Genomic DNA, 18,992 nt, shown 5'->3' with positions numbered 1-18,992 from the left:
TTTAATTGCATTACAGAAAATAAAGAACTTCATCACAATATTCTAATTTTCTGAGACAGTCCTGTATGTGTATATGTATATGTGTATATATATATATATATGTGTATATGTATATATGTATGTGTATATATATTTATGTATATATATCTATGTATGTGTCTATATATATATTTATACTGCAGGTTATGTGTACTTCCTGGAGTCTCTAAAAAAAAAAAAGATGAAAATTAAGCATCAAATATCAGAAACGATTATCCATGTTTCCCAAAAATATCAAACTATTGCTTTAAGACTTGTGACTGACACATGTGTTTTATTGCTTAGTATCCTGGTACAATAACTTCCCCACAGCCATGTCAGTGGATTACCTGGTGTTACCAGGACGATAACGATATTCCATTAAAATGAGCCCTTGCAGTCCCAAAGAAAGTACACATTGCTTCTAGCCTGTAGTTATTGTCACAGTAGTTACACTACTACCTACTACTACCACTACTTACCTATTCCTAGAAATACTATGAATGGACTCTGATTTTAGGTGCAATATTTTTGTAAGATGGGTGCAACTGCTTTTAACACCGCTGGACCATTTGACTCATTTGATTGGCAAACTTTTATTGCAGGCATCTCTTCAAAATAATAAATAAAAACATCCCAGTATTCTTCTTCCTCCTGTCCAGAGTGTGGTACGTAAGGACTTCCCTCCGGGGCTCGGTGGCAGCGACATCTGCCACTTCTGCACCAAGCGGGTGTACGTGATGGAGAGACTGAGCGCCGAGGGCTACTTCTTCCACCGCGAATGTTTCCGCTGTGAAGTCTGCAACGGCACCCTCCGTCTGGGAGGGCACATCTTCGACTCTCAGGAGGGTGAGTTGTACTCAATGTAACAGTTTTTAGATCAAGTGCAATCCCTCTGTCCAATGAAACACTAGAGACTTGACTCATTGCCCTCCTTAGGCCCGTTTAATTCCTGCAGGTGGATGAGTTCTTACTTACTACTTTTTTTGTTTTGTGTGCTTTCTTTACAGCAAAGTTCTACTGCAAGATGCATTATGCCCAGCGCCAGACCAGCACTCACACGGGGAAGTTCAGAAGGAGAATGGTAAGGAACACGGCTGTGGTCGCATACCAGAAAGAAAACTCAACTTCAAGAAAAGTTTTGCTTTCATGTGTTTTTCAATTAAGTTTATTTTATATAGCCTAATATCATAAATGATGCTGGGCCATGGCAGGTGGCATCAGACGCAGACAGGTCCGATGGACCCTATGAGACGTGAAGTCACAAAGACTCCGGGGAGGAAGCAAAGTTAGTAATGTGTGATGGAGAGATGTAAATTCATCCACAAGTAGAGAGAGAGAAGAGGAGAGAGGTGCTCAGTGTATCCTAAAACGTCCCCCAGCAGCCTATAAGCCTATAAGCAGCAGTTTTTTGCATCCAAAGAACGTGGCACCACTCTTTTACTCGCTTGCTGTCATTCAAGCGCTCCGTAATTAGAATGATATTGATCCTGTGTACCAAGTAGCATGTACTGCATGGGGTTTGAGGTGACATATTCTACATTGATCCCTGTGGCCTTTTTTGGTGAGATTTGTGTCGGATCACCACAAAAAAATTAGAGAACAGGTGTTGTTATCACAGACATCTATTCGACGTACGTTGTTACAACCGGTGGAAATAGTTGTACATTTAAAAGGGTGCTGGAACTTTTTCCTTGCAGGAAGACCAACGGCGCGTCACGCCCTCGTCAGAGGACACCGGCGGCGTCCAGCTCCAACCCCCAGGTACCCTGGTTTCCTTGCTTAGGCGAGGCCTGAGCTGGCCATGGCGTGCCAGCCGGGCCGTGTGTGTGTTGCCCCGGCGGCTGTGGGGAAGCGTGCGCGATTGTCTTTCAGCCGCGGTGGGCCACGCCAGGAGCTGCTCGCACGACTACGCTTTCCTGTACGAGCTGCTGAGCCTGGGCTGCCCTCTGCTCTGCATGATGCACGAGGTGCTGGGACAGATGTCCCAGGAGCCCCCGTTAGCTCATCGGCCACCAGTTCTCGTAGAAAGGGGGGCGGGGCTTATTTGGGACAGTTGAACTGACTGAAACCACTTGAATTGTTGCTCTTGTACTGCCCAAAATAGCAGATTAGGGTTCATTAATGTTTTAATTTTGAGACTAAACACCTGTATTTACTACATTCCAAGTGTCCTCGGCCATTTCAGTGCTGTGCTTTTGAAGTGTTTTATGAAGTAACATAGTTTCACTCGATGAGCTCCTGATGCTTATGTTCGGTGCCTGTCATGGAGGTCTTCTGGTTGTATTGTGTGTTTGTGTTAAATCATACATGCGGGGTCAACTTCAGGGGGGATGCATGTCTCTATATACGCTGCATACTCTGTTTTTGTTCGGCCCAGGGTCTCTCAGGGTCTCCTGGTGCTCTACTTCTGCAGATTGCATCTCCGACTCACGAGGGCTTATTCCAGGCTGCTTGGGATGATGCGTGTCAGACACATGAAGTCTGCTCGAGTCTTAGGGGGGGGGGGGGGGGGATTGCCACAAAATGTTAAACTCGTCCCTTATGACGTGTCTGAGGAAATGTCATCGGTGAGTAACCCGGAACAAGCCCTGTGACTTACCTCGAAAGCCATCTGGACAGCGTGGTTTGGTTTCAGTGAGTTTGAAGTATGTTGGAGTTTGTCCACATCGCCTTTGTTGACTCTGCCTGCTGGACCTTAACTCTACACTACAGGGCTGTGCAATGGAAATTCCATAACAGTGTTACTGTTTTTTTGTTTTTTTATTTTGGAGATATTATTTAACGTATTTTGTGAAAAGTTTATGAATTTCATTTGAAATATTTAGGGCTCATTGTTTACGGTTTTCATTTTATTTATTTATTTTTGACATTTTCTCTTCCCTTTTGTTACCGGAATACATTTTTTCTGAAAAACATATTTGGTAATTGTGCTTGTCACAGGAGAATCCCTATTTCCCCTGCCCAAAATGTTTGATCTGCATATATTTGCAACAGAAAAGTCAGCAGCTTGTGTTGGGATGTAAAATCCATTTGAAAGTTTGTTTACTTTAGACCACTCGGTGTCTTTTGTGTTAGATCTCGGTATTTGTTATTAAAAATCTGTTTGTAGAAGCCAAAAACAATGAGCCTGAACCAACCAGTCTTAGCCCCAAAACTGTACCTAACTGACTAAGTGAATTTCTTGTTGCTTTGTTTTGTTTTATATTCAAAGTTGTGCATTTATTTTCTTTTGTCATTTTTTATAATTTTTTGTTCTCGCATTTTTTATGTTTTACATGACCACGAAGATAAGTGAATTAAGACTGAATTCTTTAAATGTGCTGTTAAAATATTGACCTGTTTTGGGGCAGTCTTATTGTAATAACTTGATTTCCTTTCAATGCTCTCTACATTCCTTTCCATCCTCCATTTTCGTTACCCCCCCCCCCCCCCTCATATCCCACTTTTTTTTCTTTTTTCAAATGAATTTTTCTCCGTTTTGTTCACTTCATTTTGTTCAGTCAGTTTCAAGTTTCCAATGCTGCACCCTCTGATTGGTTGAGTCCAGCAGGGGAAGGTGATGATTGGCCGGCTTTGGTCATGATATCTTGTCGTGTTGCTTTTTTCATTGACTGCCACTGTAGATCCGCCCCCATCCCTTTCACCTAACCCAGATTAACCAATCGCAAATCAGCATGCAGAGTATGACGTGCAGTTTCTTGGTAAAGGTGTTATGTGTTGCATCGTGATATGTTAAATAAAATTCCAAAATAATTATTATACCTTAGTCAAATTATAATAAATAAATTGTATCACCTCCTGTTAATTTCTATGGGCACATCAGCAGGGCCATGACAGGAGGCCGGCCCACCAGGTTGGAGGCATCGGATAAAGCCAGTGAAGTCACGTGAAGTCACAAAGACTCTGGGGAGAAAGCAGAGTTAGTAATGTGCAATGGAGAGATGTAAATTCATCCATAAGAAGAGAGAGAAGAGGAGATAGGTGCTCAGTGTATCCTAAACGTCCCCCAGCAGTTTATAAGCCTCTAGCAGCATATGTAGGGGCTGGACTAGGGCAAACCTGTTTCAGCCCTAACTAAGCACTATTAAAGAGGAAAGTCTTAAGTCTACTCTTAAATGAGGTGACTGTGTCTGCCTCCTGGACTGAAAGTGGAAGCTGGTTCCATAAAAGAGGAGCTCCAAGATTTCTCAGACATTCATGGTTCCCAAAGGATGAGCTCTTATCACTAATGCGATCCGCTGCCCCTTTCTCTTGCCACACAATGAAGTTCACATTGGGGTTTTTGAGTCAAACGTGTCAGCCTCACAGAGTCACTAGCTTGACCCACTTGACTGTAGAGGTCGTTGTAAACTGGCGGTGGCGGTTAAACCGATGCACACGTACCACCTTTTTAGTTGGTTTCCATTTTGTGTTGCATCGCATCACCCAGACCTAACTCCCACTAACACTCATCTTGTGCCGTGCTCAGTCCTAACACCAAAACATCCATGTGAATGCCCCTGGATTTATGTTTTGGATTTCTCTCTGCTGTATCAGCAGCAGCCGCCTCCGCGCCTCTTGTCACGCAGTAACAAAACGTGTCCATGTTGTCTGTGGTCTGTCTGTGGTTCCTTCTCTTTCAGAAGGAGGCCCCCCCTGCTCAGAGCCCCTATCCAGATCCCTCTCCTGCACCTCCTAGACTTTTCTCAGGAGATCAGTAGCCCCCCATACGGCTACGTATGGGGGGCTACTGATCTGACTATGTTTTTATTTTTTTAGCACACTGCCAGACACATTTGGTTTGGCTGCCCGTTTGCGTAGTTGTGTTCCCAATGAGTCTTGAAGCAGCCTGCAAGCCTTGTTCTTCATTTTCCACATTGATATTTGCTGTAAAAATGCTTAATTTATTATATTTATAAGCTGTAAATATATATTCAGAAATAAATCCCTTTTGATTATATAAAGCATTTGCGTCGTGGTTTGTTGCCAATTAACTGATTTTTTTTCTTTTTCTTACGCAATTCCCAAGAAAACCCAAGTCTGATTTACGTGATGGGTCAATTTTCTTTTAACCACAAAATTAACAACTTCATCAACAAGCCAATCCCCCTCCCCCACCCTGTTTTTAACAGCTGCAACTTCACCCACATCAATCCCAATCACAGCTTTTGTTAACATGCGCTTTATAACATCCGACGAACGGCGGACCCTTTTTTAAAAAAATGCCCTCTGCCAAAATACAAGTGAGAAATGCAACATGAGAAATGCACCTAATAGACATATTAGGCTATATGCCGCAAGTAAAATTTAAGACAAACAAACCCTATTCAACCTGAACCGAATTGAAGTGAATCACCTCTCGGCTCCCCTCAAGGGTTCTGCTCGTGGGATCTGCTCTTTTCTTCACTCTGGGTTTCTTTCTTTTTGGGTATCGGTGCCTCACCTGGTAAAAGTGTCATCCCAATATTTTCCTTTCTTTGCTGTGACCAAGTGGAATCGCCTGTGGGAAAGATTCTGTACAATGTTGGCTCCGTGACTCTGTGAGTACTGTTATGAACACGTCATGTCGTTTGTCAGCGCTCGAGTTGCTGACCAGAATTGGATGTTTAAATTGTGTGAGTTTCTGTCCGCCATGTTTTCTACTTTCAGGTTCAGAAAAGTGTATGTATATATGTATGTGGAATTTTCAATAATATAGAAAGTATATTAGGATGTGTTCGCAGCCTTAGTATTCATTTGGTACCTGAGGTTTTCAAAGTGGATATTTTGAATGAGTTATTATGTAAGTTATAAAAGATCATTACTTAGAAAAGCTTAAATGCGTGTGATTTGATTGGGGACATTTTATTGTTTATTTTCTGTTTTCCAGAGTCAGAAACTAATAACTAATAGATTCGCACAAATAGAGTTACTGGCCCACCACTGACTCGGAAAGTTCGATTGGGTTTCACATCTGTGTGTTTGCTTTAGTTTTACAAAGTTTGTTCACTCATTAGTTAACTCCGATAGCGGCTCGGTACCCAAAGCCCAGGTGTTGCTATCTGGAAAAGTCAGCTCTGTGCATCCTCAATAAATGTTCATTTTAGGCTCTCTCATCAATGAGATCAAATATCGCTCGTTTTAGATCATCTAGAGGTTCAGTATCGGCTAACCAATCAAAGCCAGTTCAAACTTATGTCCACATGCTGTTTTTTTTCTATTTAATTTACAGTCGCTGTGGTGTCCAGCTTGCATTCGGTGCAGCTTGACAAAGGTCAGGGAGGAATTCCAGAAGACACAGAGATGGCTGTGGAAGCGCTGGATGCCGCCTGTATAGTCACGCCCACAACCCAGGAGCCAACAGGGTCCCCAGGCCAGAGCCTTTACGGTACCAAAGGTCAGCTCTGTGACTATACGTGGTCTTATATATTCGAGATGCCAGAGACCCGCAGGTCTGTGAGAATTCTTCACTTTGAGGAGGGTTGAGATCAGGCTGGCATACCCTTGGGTTTTCTCCCACAGTTACCTGAATGTTAGTTTTTAATAGATTAAATAGAAAGAAACAAAAATGAATTGTGTTTTTTTTGTGGTCACTTTGCAAGGTTTGATCATAATCCCGACATTGTTGAACATAATGCCAACATAATGCCGACATTGCTCAGCCTTGTAGTTTGTACGTTATTCAGTTGTCAGATTAATCCTAGAGATTGCTGTTTCCAATGTCGTCTCTGATGGGCTGAGCAGTAGTTTATTTGAGGAGTTTCAGTCAGGATTTAGAAAACACAGAGACGGCACTGGTGAATATTACAAATGACCTCCTAATTGCATCAGATAAAGGACTCATCTCTGTACTTGTTCTGTTAGACCTAAGTGCTGCGTTCGACACTATTGACCATGACATCCTATTACAGAGACTGGATCAGTCGATTGGCATTACAGGCACTGCACAAAGTTGGTTTAAATCCTATTCATCAGATCAATCTCAATTTGTATTTGTAAGCGATGAAGCCTCGATAACCACCAACGTTAGTCACGGAGTTCCACAAGGTTCTGTGCTTGGACCAATTTATTTATTTTATATATGCTTTATTTGGGCAATATTATCAGGAAACACTCCATAAATGTGCATTGTTTTGCAGATGATACTCAATTATATCTATCGATCAAACTAGAGTAGACCAACCAGCTCACTAAAATTTAAGCATGTCTTATAGACATAAAAATATGGAAGACCTGCAACTTCTTGATGTTAAACTCTGACAAAACTGAAGTTGTTTTACTCGGCCCTGAACACCTCAGAGATCAATTATCTGGTCATAAGATAAGATAAGATAAGATATTCCTTTATTAGTCCCTCAGTGGGGAAATTACAGGATCACAGTAGTATAGCTCACTGATAAACGAATAATAAAATAGAAACAAGTAATATAATAAGCATTAAAAAAGAAAACATCAGTAGAATATAATAAGCATTAAAAACAGTAGAATATATGTACAGACTGAATAAAAGTATATATATATATAAACAAAGTATATAAACAAAAGTACTTCAGCATATTGCACATGTTGTTGCACCAGGTAGTGGTAGAGTGATAAAGTGATAAACTGCTGAGTGACCAAGTTCAGTTTGGTTGTGAGTGGGCTCACGGAGCTCAGCCGGTTGTGTAGCCTAAACGCAGCGGGAAGAAAGGACTTGGGTACCTCTCCCTCAGACACCGGGATGAATCAGCCGACCAAGGAGCTGTGCAGCGCTACCAGAGTGTCCTGCATGGGGTGGGAGGCGTGGCTCATCATGGACGACAGTCATCATCCTCCTGTCCCCCACCACTTCCACGGTATCCAGAGGACGCCCCAGCACGCTGCTGGCCTTCTTTATCAGCTTGTCCATTCTCCTCCTGTCAGCTGCAGTGATGCTGCTGCACCAGAAGACCACTCCGTAGAAGATGGCTGATGCCACCACAGAGTCGAAGAAGGTCTTCAGAGACCTCAGTCTCCTCAGCAGAAAGAGTCTGCTCTGTCCCTTTTTATAAAGTGCATGTATGTGGTCGGACCAGTCCAGTTTGTTGTTCAAGTGAACACCCAGGTACTTATAAGATTTGACGATCTCAATGTCTAGTCCCTGGATGCTCACCCGGAGGAGGAGGAGGGCGGCCCCGGCGAAGTCCACCACCAGCTCCTTGGTTTTACTGGAGTTAATCTGGGCGGGTTCGCTGGCACCATCCTAAAGTCCTGGTTTAGCTCTCTCTATTCCCTGTCATCATCGGCGGAAATGAGGCCGACGATTGCAGAGTCATCGGAGAACTTTGCAGGTGGCAGTTAGCAGAGTTGTGGTTGAAGTCCGATGTGTAGATGGAGAAGAGGAATGGAGCCAGAACGGTTCCTTGTGGGGCTCCTGTGCTGCAGGACACCCGATGACTTCGCACCCCCGTATCCGCACATACTGAGGACGGTTGGTGAGGTAGTCCAGGATCCATGCGGTCAGGTGGTGGTCCACTCCGCTCTGCTCCAGCTTGTCCCTCAGAAGCAAAGGCTGTATGGTGTTGAAGGCACTGGAGAAGTCAGAACATGACTCTCACAGTGCTTCCAGCCATTTCCAGGTGAGAGAGGCATCTTTGTAGCAGGAAGATGACGGCGTCATCCACCCCGATGCCAGATTGGTAGGCGAACTGGAGTGGGTCCAGGGATGAACTCACCAGAGGGCGGAGATGGGCAAGGACCAGCCTCCAGGGTCTTCATGAGGTGGGCTGTCAATGCCACCGGCCGGTAGCTATTGAGGTCCTTGGCGGGCGGGGTTTTTGGTACCGTACCACGAGGACGCGTCTTCCATAGCTGTGGTACTTTCACCAGCCTCAAGCTCAAGTTGAAGATGTGCTCGCTATCCCGCACAGCTGGTCTGCGAAGGATTTGAGAAGCCTTGAGCTGATGCCGTCTGGACCCGTGGCCTTCCTCACTTTGATCCTCCTCAGTTCCCTTCTCACCTGGCTAAGGGACACTCTGGGGTGGGTTGCTGTGAGGTGTTGGAGTGGGTTGCTGGTTGTGGAATGCTGTGTATGAGAGGTGTGAGGGGGAGCGGAGTGTGCTGGAAGAAGGGGAGAGAGACGGAGAGGGGGGGCAGTGGTCCACAGGGGTGCAGATGATGGGGTTGCAGCAGCCGGGAGGTCTGGTTGGGGGAGTGGTGGGTGGCGGTCAAATCTATTAAAAATAAGTTCAAGTCGTTCACCCACTTTTGGTCCCCTCAGGCTGTTGGTTGGGCCCTTGAACCCAGAAATGGCTTTGAGGCCCTTCCAGACACCGACGGTGTTCCTCTGCTGCAGCTGGTCCTCTATCTTCGTCCTGTAGACATCCTTCCCTCCTGATCTTCATCCTCAGCTCCCTCTGCACAGTCTTCAGCTCCTCTTTGTTGCCAGATCTAAAAGCCTTTCTCTTTCTCCTTGAGGAGGGCCTTTATCTCTGGGGAAATCCAGGGTTTGCCGTTTGAGAAGCACCGTACAGTCCTGGTGGGTACGGTGTTCTCCACACAGAAGTTGATGTAGTCCGTGATGCAGTCGGTGAGACCGTCGATGTCTTCCCCATGGGCATCACTGAATACTTCCCACACAGTTGTTTCGAAACAGTCCTTCAGAGCCTCCTCGGCTCCATCGGTCCATCGTCTAACTGTGCGGGTCACAGCTGGCTGCTTCTGTGCAGTGGTGTACACAGGCAGGAGGTGCACCAGGTTGTGATCAGATCGGCCCAGGGGAGGGAGTGGTGATGATGAGTATGCCTCCTTGGTGTTGGCATAGAGAAGATCCAGTGTCTTATTGTCTCTGGTGTGGCATTTGACATACTGGGTGAATGTGGGCAGAGTGGAGGACGGAGGGGCATGATTAAAGTCCCCAGAGAGAAGGAGGAGAGCATTGGGGTGCTGTGTCAGCAGCCTGCTGGTCGCCGAGTGGATGACGTCACAGGCCGCTTCAGCGTCAGCAGAGGGGACATACGCAGCCACCATGATAACGTGCGAGAATTCCCTTGGCAGATAGTGTGGCCTCATGCTAACAGCTAGCAGCTCAATGTCCGGTGTGCAGGTCTGCTCTTTAACAGTGATGTGCCCAGAGTTACACCATCTATCATTCACAAACACTGCCAGTCCTCCTCCCTTCCTCTTACCGCTCTCCGTTGTCCTGTCCGCCCGTATGATGTGGAACCCGTCGAGTGCAGCGTGCGTGTCCGGAGTTAGCTCTGTTAGCCACGTCTCCGTGAACACCACGAGGCTACACTCCCGGTATTCCCTCTGATGGCGAGTCAGCGCCGCTAGCTCATGTGGTTTCTGTAGATGGCATTGCACTGGCATCCAACACCACTTTCAATAATCTTGGCGTTATCTTTGACCGTGAATTGTCCTTTAACTCCCACGTAAAAACAAATCTCAACGACTTCATTTTTTCATCTACGTAACGTTTCAAAAATCAGACACAACTGGTTCATGCGTGTGTTACTTCTAGACTAGATTACTCCAATTCCTTATTATCAGGCTGCTCTAATAAGTCTCTTAAGAATGTAAGAATGCTGCAGCTCGTGTACTCACAAAAAACTAAGAAAAGAGATCACAATACCCCTGTATCCATCTCCCTTTGTTGTCCCGTGTAGATAGATAGCCCTGACCCATGTCTTACACCGAGGCCACAGGAATGCCCCCGGGCTAGGAGTTTGAACTTTTATCATGTGACATGAGATGCCTAATTTTGTGTTGACCTCTTATGACCCCCCACCCTCCCTGTCTCTGTAGATCACTGTAACACTAAGCAGAATAACCGATGGAGACAGAAGATCAGAGCGAGTGAGTACATCCGATTGTTATTATTCCATCCGTCTTTCTTTGCTCTCTTCTGTCTTTGAGTCAACTCTTATGGTTTTTCAACGTATCTTTCTGTAATTCTGGTGTTTATGCGAGATTGTGTGGGATTTCTCATTTGTATTTATTCATGAGGCCTGAGTATTTGAACACTATTGTAATGCGCAGTAAACGACACTAGAGGGCAGTGTTGTACTTACAGCGGTCGTCGCCAGAAGTTCTTTTTTCGTTTTCATTAGACCCCCCCCCCCATATATGGTCTTCTCTGTTTGCATTGTGTATATTAGCAGAAATGGGACAGAAATGTGAATCCAGCCATCATTCATTTGAATGATTGACACCTGGCTGGATGACACAAAAATAGTTTATATTATTTGGCTGACACGTTTGTTGAAAGTGTGTTCTTTTCTTTCCCCTCGCGCAGCCTTCCCTCTGATCTTCGTCAAGCACTTCCAGAGGAGCTGCCCTCAGGGCAAAGAGGGACCGGAGACCGTCCCTGAGGTGGAATCCGACTTTGAGGAGGTCCCTTCAGTAGAAAAACAGACTGTATGTACCATCTATAATTAAATATACATATATACACACATATATATATATATATATACATATACATATATATATACACATGTATATATATATATATATATATGTATTTGTATATTAAATATATATAATTTTATATATATTATGTTTTACTTTTTTTTTACAATCTTGTGTGAATTCAAATGAGCTTTTTGTGTCTTGACGAGATTCTTCCATTCTCTCAGAACTCCGACGTTAGGTCAGTGACGTCCGCAGGTACCCAGAATCTCTCAGAGGAAGGTGAGAAGAGCGAAGAGCAGCCGGCGGAGGCGACTCAGTTGGGGGAAGCGACGCAGTCGGGGGAAGCGACGCAGCCGACGGAGGCGACGCAGTCGGGGGAGGCGACGCAGACGGCCCGCCACTCGTCCACCCCAAAGAAGCGCTTGACGCTATCGTTCTCTGAGAAAGAGAAGCTCCTGAGCTGGGACACACTGGTCACAACGGAGGAAGCTCCAATTAAACCCAACAACGCACATCAACAACAAATTCAGGTGGCGTAATCGATTCCTTTTATTAAGGAGGCAATATTTATGGTTCTGGAGAAGAATAAGCCGTGCACATGAATATATTTCCTCCTGGTCCAGACGGTGATGTGAGCATGGATAAGAGGAGCTCATTTCACATTTCCCCCCCCCCCATCCTCTTGATGTTTTTTATCAGGTACAAGCAGAGGCAGCAGCAGATAAGCTTCAGACAGACTTGGGCCAGAGCGTGGAACCGTCCCCAAGCCAAGCCACCGCCTCGCCCCCCTCAGCCCTCCAGCTCATAGCGGACGCCTTCAGGAAGAGATTTAGTGTGACCAACCCCTCCAGCAGGTCCAACACTGCAGCCCCAATGTTAGTTGGTACACAGCACTTTGCTCACAGTTTATTTTACGAGCACCGCATTAGGCTCTCGAACTTCCCGGTGACCTATTCTAAGTTTTAAAACTTGAGTGAAGATACTGGTATCATATGAAACTAGGTAGCCAAAGGCAGTCCTTCCCAAAGGAGGGGGAAGGATTTAAGTAATCCCAACCCAAGTTTTTGATAACAAGCATAAAACAAAGTTTTTATTTAACGTATATCTCTTGATAATGGCTGGTTCGCCTATCCAAGATAATATAAGGTGGTAGTAATTAAAAAAAGTGTTCTTTTCCACACAAATTCTCTCTTTTCACAATTTCTAAGGCCTTTTGTGAGTTGGGTTGTAATGTTTTACATTTCTTTTAAAAGTGTGCTCGCTCCCAGACAAACAAAGCCTCAGTCATACTAACTGTAATGGTCACATTCACAGTGGTCCCTTGACCTCTCACCAATGTACTGTATGTCAATGAAAGGATTCTGTGGGTACACATGAGTCTCCTCTCTACAGAAATCCCCAGATATTTGTCATGATTCCATGCAGTTTTGGAGCATTTTTGTTACATTTGCCTATTCTAAATTTGTATTTGATTTTAATATTTCTGTTTACTGGGCCCCCTAAACGGTCTTGGAATTGCATTATTGTGTTTGCATGGAAAGCCCAGACTATTTTGGATCCAATTAGCCGAATTGTATTGATGTGTGATGATGTTAGTCCCCATAGTAGCCATTGAATTCCCTGTTGCAAATGACCTGTTGTGACCTCTAGGATGATCACCGCCTCATGAATCCTCATAACGTGTGGCTTTCCTGGGTCTATTGTCAATAAAGGAGTGGCGGAGCAGTTAACAGAACAGAAGTGCTCACCATTCAGTTGCCTACAAAATGCTTCTTGCATAAATATTCAACCATACACAGCATCAAGTTTTTTTCTATGGTATTCCTCAAGATCTTTGTGTCTCAATGTGGCGTTTATTATGATTTTGTGGCTGGCAGGTGTGACGAGCGTGGCGGCCGCAAACGGAGGCCCATGTCAGAAGGAGCGTTGAGCTTTAGCTCCCACTTCAGCGCCGCTGGTCCAGAGCCACCCAGAGATGAGATGAGGGCCGGCAAGCCCAGAGCCCACTGGGCGTCTCTCAGGGCCAATCCGTGGGGGACCGGGCGGGACCTGCCCTCTCTGTTGCAGCAGGTTTCTCTGAAGAGTCGCAGAGACTCCGGAGGGGTGTTCTCCGATGACATGGCCTCACTGCCCAGCAGGAGGGTCGACCTGTTCTCGTCCCTCAGGCTGAGGAAGAGGGACGAGTCGGAGGTTGAGGGGCAAGACAAGGAGGCGCAAAAAGAGATCAGGACGATACTCAGCAACCTCCGAAACAAAGGTTAGTGCAGCTATTTCCCAACCATCGATGCATAAAACACGTATGATTTCTTTCTATGGTAAATTGGGGGCAGTGCAAGAAGCACAACATTCAATTCAATTCAATTCAGTTTATTTGTATAGCCCAATTTCACAAATTACAAATTTGTCTCAGAGTGCTTTACAATCTGTACACATAGACATCCCTGCCCCAAAACCTCACATCGGACCAGGAAAAACTCCCAAATAACCCTTCAGGGGGAAAAAAAGGGAAGAAACCATCAGGAGAGCAACAGATGGACAGGTGCAATAGATGTAATGTGTACAGAAGGACAGATTTAGAGTTTAAATACATTCAATGAATGTGACAGTGTATGAATAGTTCATAGTAGACATATTCCACGATGGAGACCTCCACGATCCATCAGGCAGATGGCGGTGGGGAGGAGGAGTGGGCGGAGTCTCAACAGGACAGTGGCGTAGTCAGGAGCAGGAATTCCACGACCCAGACCTCGATGATCCATCAGGCAGATAGGATCTTTTTCGTCTCATAGGGTCCGATGACCCCATGAGACGTGAAGTCAAAAGGACTCCGGGGAGAAAGCAGAGTTAGTAACGTGTGATTGAGAGATGAAAATTCATCCTTAAGGAGAGAAAAAAAAAAGAGGAGATAGATACTCAGTGCATCCTAAAACGTCCCCCGGCAGCTATAGGCCTATAGCAGCATATCAAGGGGCTGGACCAGGGAAAACCTGATTCAGCCCTAACTATAAGCTCTGTCAAAGAGGAAAGTCTTAAGTCGACTCTTAAACGAGGTGACTGTGTCTGCCTCCCGGACTGAAGGTGGAAGCTGGTTCCATAAAAGAGGAGCTTGATAACTAAAGGCTCTGGCTCCCATTCTACTTTTTAAGACTCTAGGAACTACAAGTAGTCCCGCATTTAGTGAGTGTAGCTCTCTAGTGGGGCAATATGGTACTACAAGCTCCTTAAGATATGATGGTGCATCACCAATCAAGGCTTTGTAGGTTAAGAGAAGAATTTTAAAAGTGATTCTTGATTTTATGGGTAGCCAGTGCAGAGCAGCTAGTGCAGGAGTGATGTGATCTCTTTTCTTAGTTTTAGTGAGAACACGAGCTGCAGCATTCTGGATCAACTGGAGGGACCTAAGAGACTTATTAGAGCAGCCTGATAATAAGGAGTTGCAGTAATCCAGTCTCGACATATATATATAAGCGCTTGATGACAAAAGCATTTATTTAGAGGCTTGTTGACCTGGGGAACATAAATGTTCAGGATAACGTTTACCCTATTTTCCTATTCCCAACAATTGTATGTATTGAGGGAGAAGCAGATGCATTCTCTCTCCTGACCAACAGGGGGCGACTTCTCCGTTTAAAAAAAGAAGTCTTATTGTATAGAAGTCTATGGGAAAATGACTGTACTTCTCTCTTATTCTCTCACTAAACATGAGTTTATGGTCTCAATCTTTATTTTCAAGTCTTCTTCAATACAGCATGATGTTCATTTAGTAAATGTTGGTCTATTTAAGGTCAAACAAATCATAAAGCAGATGCTTTAGGGTGGGGCTATCGCGATTGACTGGTAACATATGCTATCTCTACGTCACTCCTCCACAATCCAAAAAGGGATCATCAGTTCTGTTCATCAGTTGCACACAAAAAAATGTCAACGGCCGAATCCAACACATTCTGCCGAACTCAAAGCTTTAGTAGTCCATAAACCAACGGGTAATGTCACGATGGCTACGTCCACTTCTTACATATTCTATGTGTCAGACACATAGAATGACAATCTGAGTTTGTCTGTGGCACAAAAAAAAAGCTCTTTTAGTGGTCGTACATTCAACGGTGACGCGTTGCCCCAAGCGATAACATGGCGACCCGTTAAGCTGCTGCCGTTCCCCCTCAATACTGGACCAATTTCCAATTTAGTCACTGAGACACGAATAAACAAGGTAAATGGAATAAATACCAAAGTACTTTTATACAACTTCAAATGTTACTTTACTATTCTCGCTCTTTTTATTTGTATCCAGCCTCCAGACAACAGCATTTTGAAGAGCACACCTCTAGTGACGATGCAAACCCGACGCCCAATCAGAAGGTTCGTTACTAACCATGTCCACGTGCTGAACGGCAGCCGGTGGAAATCGCACTGCGTTTGCATGAATGGGTGTATGTTTCTGAAGGGTTCTGTGTGCTTCCTGTTCCCAGCTGTGTCCAGAGAGACGAAGGAGGAAGCAGGAGAAGACGGTGGCCCAGCAGGCCAAAAGAGAACAGCTGAAGAGGCTCCACAGAGCTCAGGTATAAGACTCTCTGGTCCGTTAAGATTCACTCGTTTGGAATGGTCCATAACAAGAAAGCCTCCGGTGGTCTCAGAAAACTGCATCTTTTAAGCTTCCTTTCCCCCACATACAAACTGCACTCCATTCAGGAACATGCAGATGGCGGTAAAGAAACACTTGTGGAAGCCAGAAAAACTCTAGGAAAATGGGGTCGACGGCAAAGCGCCCCTTCAACAATATTTGCCAAAATGTTAAACTATCCTTTGAATTCTATCTAGCTGTGCAGATAGTTTTCCGTTTTTTCCAGGTTTTGAGACGTCTGTCTGACTAAAAGAATATATATATATAAATATATACTTAGATATATATTTAAATTAACATATTTATATATATTTATATAAATATATTTAGATATAGATATTTGTATATATATTTATTTATATATTTGTGTGTGTGTATAAATGAGTAATGATTTAATAAAACCATGTTATCCAATTTTGGGATTCCCTATTTAATCTGAAAAGAACGAATGATAGAAATGGTCTTTTCGGAAAAAAAATCTCTTTCCAGCGCTGATGTTCTGGTCACCCTGAATCATGAAATTATTATAACAAGTTCCTGCAGCTTCTCTCCCCTCTGGATTATCCAGAGGGGAGAGATAGAGGGATTTTCTACGTGGGCACCTCAAACTCAAGTGGTGGTGTTAGTGGAGGCAGAGACCTCGCAGAAAGACATCTGAAAAACTTGGACAAATAAACACTTCCTTTGATCACGTGCATCACATAATGTCCCCCCATGTGTTTTTGTGTGTGCTTTGCCCAGGCCATCCAGAGACAACTGGAGGAGGTCGCAGAGAAACAGAGAGATATGGAGGAGAAAGGAGTGACCATAGAGAAAATCATAAGAGGAGAAACAGGTACTGAACAAGACGTTGCGACACCGCGGCTCCATGGAATTCCCCTGTGAAAGCCATCATCTTCTTAGTCTTCAGTATCTTCTTCTATTTTAACCCATGTGCACCTACTTTTCAGACTATTCAGAACCATAAATACAAAAAACATCGCCTTGCAAGCCCCACTAACCTTTAATGGCCATACTCTCAATCGACAGTGGGACTCATTGTTGCGCCATCCGTTTATAGTGCTGGGCGTGTGTGTGTGTGAGAGAGATTCCAGTATACTTTATTTTTTCTCTGGTAATGGCTTTATGTAATTGATTTCAAATTCATGCCACCGTCATTCCCATCCAACCCCACTCCATTCACCCCTCTCTCTCCGTCCTCCCTCTTCCCCCTTCCAGAAACGTCTCAGGCGGACGACAGTGATGAGGCCCAGCTCTACCAGTCCTGGTTTAGACTCGTCTTGGAGAAGAACAGATTGGCACGCTACGAGTCAGAGCTCATGATCTTGTAAGTGAAGGTGTTCTCGAGATATGCGAAGGACACACGTGACAGACTCCTTGTTTTATAGTATAAATAGTGATGCAGTTCCTATTTCTCACCAATAGGGTCGCTCAATATTTTTCCCTTCTCTTCCAGTGCCCAGGAGCTTGAACTGGAGGACACGCAGAGCCGACTGCAGCGAGATCTACGACACAGGATGGCTACAGAAGGTGAGAGGTCGGAACAGACACAAAGACCCGCGGGGTCGGATTTAAACTGGAACTTTTTTTAAAAACTCCTTCTCTTCTGCCTCGACCCAGACACGAAGAAGAGCACCTCTGAGCTGCAGGAGGAAAAGGCGATCCTGTCGGAGATCATGAAGACGGTGGAGAGACGCGACACCCTCGTGTCCGTACTGGAGGAGCAGCGGCTGGAGGAGAGGGCCGAGGACCGGGACCTGGAGAGCCTTGTGCTGTCCAGGGGCTACGAGTTCCACTGGGCCCCAGAGGATGACGGCTGGGGGCGGGAGAAGCTGGAGAGTGATGGATGAACGCTGAGCGGTAAAAGGGTAGAGAAGTAACGCGGTATGCTGAGCTCAGAGACTGAGGTAGAATGGAAAAAAGAGCGGCTAGTGACATCTCTCTTTGACATCTCTCTTTGACCTCTGCCCTGTAACGTTTCTCGGCCTCATAAACCAAACAGACTGTACAGCTTCACCGGATAGCACTTGGAACGACTCAACACTTTCCCCGAAGGTTTTTGCACAGTGTGGTTTGTTTGAAACTTGTGTCGTGAAATCCATTATTATGTTTGTCACTTTGTAGCTATGTGTGTGTTTTTAATGTTATATTTTCCACTTTGTGCCGGAACACTTTCAAATAAAATGCAATTGTACTTCCACCCAGACATCATTGGACACAGGAGAATCTTAACTGCCACATATTTGTAGCCCGCTAGTAGGATGCACCTCTGCGAGTATCATAATTGTTCGTTTTCCATAGAGCTTATTTTCTACAATAATAATGGTCTTTTTGTGGAGGGTTCAAGTGAGGTTTTTAACCCTGGAGTTAGCGGGGCTAAGGCGAACATGTCTGCATGATGACATTCTGTAGTTTTATTTAGCCACTTTATAGCAACCGCCCTTTTTTTTCGACACGTAACCACTTAAAACATCACAATGGTATCAACTGATGTATCTAATATCATAGAACAACTTTAAATCGATTAAGGTGACGTGGCCTTATTTTCAAGTATCTAACCAAAAACCCATTGGCTTCGAGACAAGGTCACCAGAAGTGCAATAATGCTTACTAGTCAAGGCAAACCACTTAGGGGCGTGGCCAGAGATGTGACATGTAAAAGTGTTGACGCTCTTCATTATTGTGAAACTAACTACTGACAGTTAAACTGAGTGTTTAAACCCTAGTGTGTGGGCTGTGAGTCAAGAATAAATGTATTTACATGAATATTTTAACCCCAGGACAAAAGATAAATAAGTTATATTTTCATGATTAAAAACTGTATGTTTGTATACATTTCGATTTTGTGCTGCTTTAAGTTGTTTTAAATGAGAGAAAATGTAATCTTTCAAAAAAGATTAGTCTTTAATAAAAATCCATATACATCTTTGAGTCGCGCTGTAATAGCTCCTATTGAGAGGTCGAGGTCATAACCAGGGGCGTTTGTAGGATTCAAAGAAGGGGGGGCTAAGCCAGGGG

At 44.6% G+C, this 18,992-nt stretch overlaps 1 protein-coding gene across 8 annotated transcripts in view; it reads left to right on the top strand.

Annotated features, from left to right (window-relative positions):
* mical2b (microtubule associated monooxygenase, calponin and LIM domain containing 2b) overlaps window positions 1-18,812 on the top strand; it is a 53,270-nt gene extending 34,458 nt beyond the window's left edge. For 6 of the 8 annotated variants that reach the window (XM_056416592.1, XM_056416597.1, XM_056416594.1 and 3 more), the window contains 15 exons: window positions 681-867; window positions 1,029-1,102; window positions 1,719-1,782; window positions 6,212-6,376; window positions 10,745-10,795; window positions 11,235-11,356; window positions 11,578-11,883; window positions 12,053-12,228; window positions 13,231-13,610; window positions 15,645-15,712; window positions 15,823-15,912; window positions 16,716-16,809; window positions 17,193-17,301; window positions 17,431-17,504; window positions 17,595-18,812. In XM_056416592.1, the coding sequence (XP_056272567.1) occupies window positions 681-867; window positions 1,029-1,102; window positions 1,719-1,782; window positions 6,212-6,376; window positions 10,745-10,795; window positions 11,235-11,356; window positions 11,578-11,883; window positions 12,053-12,228; window positions 13,231-13,610; window positions 15,645-15,712; window positions 15,823-15,912; window positions 16,716-16,809; window positions 17,193-17,301; window positions 17,431-17,504; window positions 17,595-17,824 (2,190 nt within the window). In that variant the 3' untranslated portion in view covers window positions 17,825-18,812. Of the gene's footprint in view, window positions 1-680; window positions 868-1,028; window positions 1,103-1,718; window positions 1,783-4,643; window positions 4,968-6,211; window positions 6,377-10,744; window positions 10,796-11,234; window positions 11,357-11,577; window positions 11,884-12,052; window positions 12,229-13,230; window positions 13,611-15,644; window positions 15,713-15,822; window positions 15,913-16,715; window positions 16,810-17,192; window positions 17,302-17,430; window positions 17,505-17,594 lie in introns of those variants that run through there. The other 2 variants (XM_056416598.1, XR_008832031.1) reach the window with 2 other exon arrangements.
* Window positions 18,813-18,992: the final 180 nt, after the last annotated feature.

Source organism: Pseudoliparis swirei, chromosome 6 (assembly GCF_029220125.1).
Source record: "Pseudoliparis swirei isolate HS2019 ecotype Mariana Trench chromosome 6, NWPU_hadal_v1, whole genome shotgun sequence".
Taxonomy (NCBI): Eukaryota; Metazoa; Chordata; class Actinopteri; order Perciformes; family Liparidae; genus Pseudoliparis; species Pseudoliparis swirei.
The sequence above is the reverse complement of the archived record's forward strand: the minus strand, read 5'-3'. Positions and strand labels throughout refer to the sequence as shown.